This window comes from Sinocyclocheilus anshuiensis, unplaced genomic scaffold, assembly GCF_001515605.1.
Source record: "Sinocyclocheilus anshuiensis isolate Anshui unplaced genomic scaffold, SAMN03320099.WGS_v1.1 scaffold257, whole genome shotgun sequence".
Lineage (NCBI taxonomy): Eukaryota > Metazoa > Chordata > Actinopteri > Cypriniformes > Cyprinidae > Sinocyclocheilus > Sinocyclocheilus anshuiensis.
The window spans coordinates 681,444-688,916 of NW_015539889.1; the positions used below are offsets into that span (position 1 = coordinate 681,444).

At 34.6% G+C, this 7,473-nt stretch overlaps 1 protein-coding gene across 4 annotated transcripts in view; it reads left to right on the forward strand.

Annotated features, from left to right (window-relative positions):
- Positions 1-1,789: 1,789 nt before the first annotated feature.
- LOC107685729 (putative beta-lactamase-like 1) overlaps positions 1,790-7,473 on the forward strand; it is a 15,927-nt gene continuing 10,243 nt past the window's right edge. For 3 of the 4 annotated variants that reach the window (XM_016482425.1, XM_016482427.1, XM_016482426.1), the window contains exons 1-2: positions 1,790-1,891; positions 6,411-6,480. In XM_016482425.1, the coding sequence (XP_016337911.1) occupies positions 6,418-6,480 (63 nt within the window). In that variant the 5' untranslated portion in view covers positions 1,790-1,891; positions 6,411-6,417. The remainder of the gene's footprint in view (positions 1,892-6,410; positions 6,481-7,473) is intronic. The other variant, XM_016482429.1, reaches the window with a different exon arrangement.

Consider the following 7,473-nt stretch of genomic DNA (forward strand, 5'->3'; position numbering starts at 1 on the left):
TTCTCACACGAACATGCAGAATTCATTATGATCTGTTTTCATCTCTGTCCACCTGTAAAATGAGCTTGGACAGGAAAGTAAAGCCTAGAACAGACAGTCAAAATCATTCAGGACTCTCTTATTTCTTTTCAGTAATGCAAGATGATTAAATCAATGAGGACAATCATGGGAATGCGTAAAACCGTCCATGTGACTTGGGGATGAAAAACATGATTAAATTGAACAGTCATGACATGGGATACAGGAGAACTATGTGACACCCCTTGAATAAAGCACATGATTATTGTCTTGATAGCTGATGACACATTGCTTTTCCCAATTTGTAATACCACAATGTGGAAATTAATTTTCCATCCTGTATCCCACATTGCCTTTGAATCATGCTATGCATCAAAGCCTCTGTTTAGGTGATCTGTCTCTCTATAACAGCAGGTTAAAGTGATTGTTAGGCTCTTGAAAATCTTTAGGTGAACTGGAATGTCTTGTTCAATGATTTGTTATAGTTCAAGTGTGTAGAAAGAGGAAGGTTAAAAGCTCTCTTGTGATATAAAAAAATCTCATCATAGCAAGCTGGGATGCACCTAACGTTACACAAGTTCTCAGAACTAATTATTTTTCTTGTCCTGACTATATTCTGTTTACAAAGACAAGAAATCATTCATTTCATGCAATCCACACAAACTGAGAAGAACATTGGACAGTCAGCAGACAACTGCATTATTGGTCTAAATAAATATATTGTGTGTATATGCGGTTTGCTTTTATATAAATCTAGGGTTTCATATTTCTAGATGCAGAGAGCTTATTGTAAATTGTAAAAGATTTTTTCAATAACTGCTCTCATACAAAAGAAAGCATACTTGAAAAGTGGTTTCAGAATGAATTGGAGTTTTGTGCTGTCACTTGCTTTCAGCTTCCAATTGCACTCGTGGGTCTGAATAGTATTAGTTCATCTCCAGATGTGAGTGTACAACCTTTGTGGGTTGTAATCAGCATTACTCACTTGGACCACAAACAGGTAGATTAATCGAAACTTCAACTGGACTAGTGTACACACACACACACACACACCAGATCTTGTTCTGTCTCAGTAATTGTCAGCTATAGGGTCCTGAAACAATCACTGCTGAAGAGTTGTTTTCTCTGATCCTCAGTAAGATTCACTGTTTGAAGATATGGTTGTTGTAAAATAAGTATATTTATCAAATAAATATTTTCTCTCACATTTTGGTGTTTTATTTTGCTTTCCTTTTTACAGTATGCCGCACAAATACTGTATATTTTCTTCTGTGTTCTGCAGAAGAAAGAAAGTCCTACAGGGTTGGAACAACGTGATGGTGAGGAAATCATGACAGAATTGTCATTTTTGGGTGATCAGTTCTTTTAGTGTACATTATTACCTGTGCACAACTGTATTTCTTCAACTAATGAATCTGTCTAACAATCAACTGGAATCTTTTTAATGAAAAACAGTGAATGAACTATACTTGATGAAAACCTGTAATGTCATTATGTAGTGTCATTGCTCTGAATACAAATACCTTGCATTTTGGTTTGATATTTTGTCATCTAATGCAGTGCATTTAATACACTTTTAATTGTAGCCTAGTGTCCAAGTATACTAATAAGCATTGCATGCTAGGCCATAACATTGTCTGCTGTCTAACACTATAGCTTAATCATTGCGCGCTGCCCATTCTCCACTGATGGCAGATGTTGCAGATGGCGGATAATCCAGAATCTTGGGTCTGATGCAAGCTGGATTTATTCATGGTCATGATGCCAACATCTGTCGTGACTTCACAGTAAGCTAGCTGAACACGAGAGAGTGTGGAGTGTGAATACTCCTTTATCGTCAAAGAAGAAAAGCATTCCTAAACCTCACATAAGGGTAAGTTCATGTTAAAATAGATGTGTTTATTGCAATTTTGTTTAAGCAGTTACAGTACAATAGAAGAAAATGTGAGGATGTCAGTCGTGCTAGACAATTATGTTAATGCAGTGTACATTACTACCATCTTCAATAGCATTTCCTTTCCAAAGTGGAAAACATGACGGAAAAATTTATGTTGATGTTGAGTGTGACTGAAATTCTTTTCTTTATAAAATAAGGTCATATCATGCTTATTTTAATGTGTATTCAGAGGTTTTTTTTATAGTGAATGTTCTAACTATTCTAAGCTATTTTTCTGCATGCGTGTTACTTATTTCTCAGTTTAAAATTGTAAATGACAGGACAAAACGTGACACTGATAGAAAATGGACCAGCATTATTAAAGCCAGTAGAAAACAACATATCATATATAAGGTCATATCATGCTTATTTTAATGTGTATTCAGAGGGGTTTTTTTATAGTGAATGTTCTAACTGTTCTAAGCTATTTTTCTGCATGCGTTACTTATTTCTCAGTTTAAAATTGTAAATGACAGGACAAAACGTGACACTGATAGAAAATGGACCAGCATTATTAAAGCCAGTAGAAAACAACATATCATATAATCTTACTAATACCCTCGGTTCATGTAGAATGCTTGCAAACTGGTTACATTTTGCACTGAAGTATTGCACTTGTCATTGAAAAAATTGTGTATTTGTATTGACTATTTTGCATAACTTTGTCTTTTCTATAAAGCAGGTTTTTCTTTTTAAAGTAAATGTTTTTGGCTTATAAAAGCATCACATGGTATATGTATGCGAATCCCAGAATTCTCAAAATTCTGTTTGTGGACCATGAGGGAGTTTGTCTGGACTTAGAAGCTTGCAGATGGCCTCTTCAGCATTATTAAAGCCAGTAGAAAACAACATATCATATAATCTTACTAATACCCTCGGTTCATGTAGAATGCTTGCAAACTGGTTACATTTTGCATTGAAGTATTGCACTTGTCATTGAAAAAATTGTGTATTTGTATTGACTATTTTGCATAACGTTGTCTTTTCTATAAAGCAGGTTTTTCTTTTTCTTTTTCTTTTTAAAGTAAATGTTTTTGGCTTATAAAAGCATCACATGGTATATGTATGCGAATCCCAGAATTCTCAAAATTCTGTTTGTGGACCATGAGGGAGTTTGTCTGGACTTAGAAGCTTGCAGATGGCCTCTTATATGAGCCACTGCTGTATATATTAAGCTGGTTGCTTTGTGACTGTGTTCATAAAATATTGTGAGCCAGCCTGCAGGGACAGCACCAAAATGATGGAAATGATGGAAAAATTGATGTGAATAGGTGCGTTTGTATTCATCAAATGCACAGACTTTTCCTGGTGCTCAAATTATCAGTCACACTGAAAGTCTACTCTGCAAAGAGAATTGCATAACAAATACATAATTTGAATTGGCCTAGCAAGGAAGGGAATAGTAGTTTTTTGTTCAAATGGAAAGTTTTAAATTGATCAAAAAAGCTTACTACTTACTGAATACAGCACAATATATCATATTTTATAATTAGTAACAAAAGGCACTATTCCATCATAAATGTTTTAAATCATAGTAGTATGCTACTTTGTTGTCACCAGGGTTATTATAGTTAACTAAAACTTAAACCATAAAAAAAACGCTGTAAAATAAATGTTAACTGGAAATATAAATAAAACTTATTATTTTATGCCAGCTTTAACATTTCTCATTTTCGCTTAGTTTAAACAATATGTATATATAAAGAAAAGTTACTTATAAAATGACAAAAAAAGGTAACAAAATTAGTAAAACTAAAACTAAAACTTTAACTAAAATAAAAAATAAATAATTCAACATATATATACAATAGTAAAATAACACTGTTTGTCACATGACCTTACTGCATTTGTGACATGACCTCATTACGTTGGATGTTTAATTCAGAAGGTGTCTTCCACATATCATCTTGGAATTAATATTGATTATTTTTCAATTTTAATGTTTTTTTTTGTTTGTTTGTTTGTTTGTTTTTTTTGTCTTTTCATTTCATGGTTTGATTAAATTGTGGGATACAAAATATGAAGTATGCTCTGTTGTATACTGCTCATTTTGTTAAACCTCAAATTTACACTTAATATATATTGCAACAATAGTATTAGTAATAAGATAATCTGATATTCCGAACATATAGTCATTAATATTCCTTTTAATACTTTTAAACAATTGTACATGGGTGCAGTGAGAGTTTCATTCAAACTAAGGATGCAAATGCATTACCATTGCCCAGTGCAGACTTACATAAATGGGCAGCATCCATTTGAAAGACACTTGTATTTATTGTCATCAACATGTCATCAAACACTCCCAGGCGTTTCTATTTTTACGAAACAAGTTTGTAATGATTCTAAATTTAGACATCTCTTGTTGTGACCATGTTAGTATTAAAGGCCATTGTCCAGCCTCGTGTCACATTGAAATCATCCTCTTTGAAAAATGACAGAAATTTCCACGCATCAGTGACAAAGCATTTTATGAGCTATACAGCCAGATAATTAGGACTCTTAGGGACTAAAATAACATGGGTTCATTAATATGCAGTATTCATTCAGAAAATCGTGTAATTCTAATGCCACTAGCATTGGGTTTCAATTGAAAAAAGGAAATGGAAATGTACTGATGAAGCACATCCTGAGTTCCTTTGAAAAATATAACCTTTACCATTAAATGTTAAGTAATACGTCAATGCATGTTTTGTTGCATGATTCAGCTTGTGAACAGCAGTGCTTCACTGAATAATATACTTTTTGCTAGACCAAACGCTACACTCTCAGGGCAATGACTCATCTGCACAACAGACTCTGTTCAGATTTCACCCTGCATTTACAGTATATGAATGTGAGAAAAGAACAGGTCTTTGGTGGGCATGCTGAGCCCTCAGGACCTTGCGTGTGACACATTTTCTGAGATTTAATAGCTGACATTTGCATATAACTCGCAGGATGTGAAGGCTCATCAGATATGTGCTATTTTTCCCTGAGCTCAATAGACTGGGTAGATGGTCAGAGCCCGTAAGAGTGACTTGCAGTATATTTGAGGGCTAAAATTGATGTTTGATTGCCTGGGTTTAAAAGGTGTGTGTCACATACAGATGAGACGATATACTATACATCTTTCTTATGCTGAGTTAAACAGTAGAAAACAGTAGAAAACCCAAAAGAGAAGAATTTATTCACAGGTCGCAGCTGCAGATAACTAAAAGAAAGGTGAAAAAGGACAAGCTTTAGCTGAATAGCACCTAGACCAAAGCAATTGTTTTGAAGGATATAAACTGTCATTTCCATAAGAAGAGGGTGAACCAACTGCAAGGTAAGGCTAAAAGTAGCCTAATCTATTATGTAGGCCTAATCTATTAAGTCTGTACATCAGAAATTCGTTTTTTTTAAGCAAGTACCAGATATGAGTGCCACAAGATATTTTATGATAAGATAATATGACTGAAATTGTATTTAACTCATCCACTTCATCCAGCGCTCTTTGTTTCCTTTCTTATAAAATTTCCCCTTTATTATTGCGGTGTGTGAAACCACTGCAAATCATCCAGTGTGTGAGTGAACTGTCCAAATGAATCAAACTGAATTGCGAACAATTTCAGACCTTTTTGCAAACCCGTTTGACCGATTAGTTAAAAAGAGTGATTAATTTGCATATCTGGCACCACTTAGTTCTGATTCTAAAAAGTGGATAGGATACACATATGACTTGATTGATGAAATATTATCAGAGAAAATTATTCTCAGGTCGGTATACGACACGTCAATCCCATTGATACGTAAGGATCATCAGTAATATTTTACTGGGGCACAGCAGAATTTTACTGGCCTGGCCTGCATCTTTCTGCATGTTGGTTGAACCATGTGATGCTTTTTTCTTTTTTGAATCAAATAAGATAGAAAAAGGTTAAACTATTGGTCGATGTTATTTGTTACCGCACTGGTTTAACCTAGAAAGCTCAAGTGCATTGCATTGTGGAATATGAAATATAGAGTATGGTATTATGATTGTATGATTTTGACCATATGACCATTAATATTGGTTCTAATATATTGCCTTATCATAAATTTATTTGGTTGGTTGGTTATTTATTTATATATTTATTTATTGCCTACATGTTGGTTGAACCATGTGACTTTGATTTGCCTGCTGGTGAAAGTTTTTAAAAATGTATATATTACTTGACATTTTTTACTTCATGCCTTCCAAAAATATCAATATGAATTTTAATTTGTAATTTAACAACATGCTTATTTTAGATATTAATTGTATGGATGAACTGTATGTACAATGTATTTTCAAATAAATGAATGGATAGGACAAAAAAGATTATCGCCACATCATTGGTTTATTCACAAAACATTCTGTTTTTTGTCCAACCCTAAGCTGAAAAGAGATATATGCCTCTGTTTCCATGAAGTTTGGCAGAACCAGTGAATTGTCTTGTATTTTCTGCTTTGGTAGAGTAAAGATGGGAGAGACGGGGAGCAAGGTGGTGCTGAGGGAGATATCTGTGGACGGAGTCCAGCCCCAGGTAATCTCCGTGCAGACATCAGCTTCACAGCCCAAACACATCTACAGAGAAATTGTGCATGGTCAAAACAACACAAATCCTTCTCTAACAAGTAAACAACAAAGACTAAACAATTAGATTATGACTTCTCTTGTTGAGTCAAAAGCAATGTACTAATCTGTTGATGCATCATTGTTTAGTTCATGACCATCTATGCGTGCAAGGCTCACAGTGCGTTTCACTGCTATTCCATTAGCAATCCCTTTTGATTTACTCAAAACTCACTAGCTGTGATACTGCACAGGATTGGATCAAGATGCAAAGTCTCTCTCATTATTCCTCAGAATATACATTTTTTATTATTACATGACAATTGTTTTTTTTTTTGTTTTTTTTTTAACTGGTTGAACTGGTTCATCTGACACTGAGTTGTTTACATGGTAAAACCTTTTGAGACTATACTCTTTTTTACCCTCTACTGCATTTGTTCAGCACATTTAAAGGGGTCATATGATGTTGCTAAAAATAACATTATTTTGTGTATTTGGTGTAATGAAATGTGTTTATGCGGTTTAAGGTTCAAAAAACACATTATTTTCCACATACTGTACATTATTGTTTCTCCTCTATGCCCCGCCTTTCTGAAACACGTCGATTTTTACAAAGCTCATCGGTCTGAAAAGCGAGGTGTACTGTGACTGGCCAGCTATCCAGTGCGTTATGATTGGCCGAATACCTCAAGCGTGTGACGGAAATGTTACGCCCCTACCATACTGTGATGATGCCATCAGGCCGGAGCTGATTCAAAAACATGAAAACCCATTATAAACGAGGCATTCGTTGCATCCAGTGGGTACATAATTATGGATTATAATGACTTATACTGTCTTTTTACGCGTTGCGTTGCATCGCGCCGCGTAAACATAAAACCAGAAATCTAAATCTAGTCGTGTCCTCTTTTGGAAGACCAAACAAAGTAGTTTCGCTTTCACAACGAAACACAGCGTGCCTTCA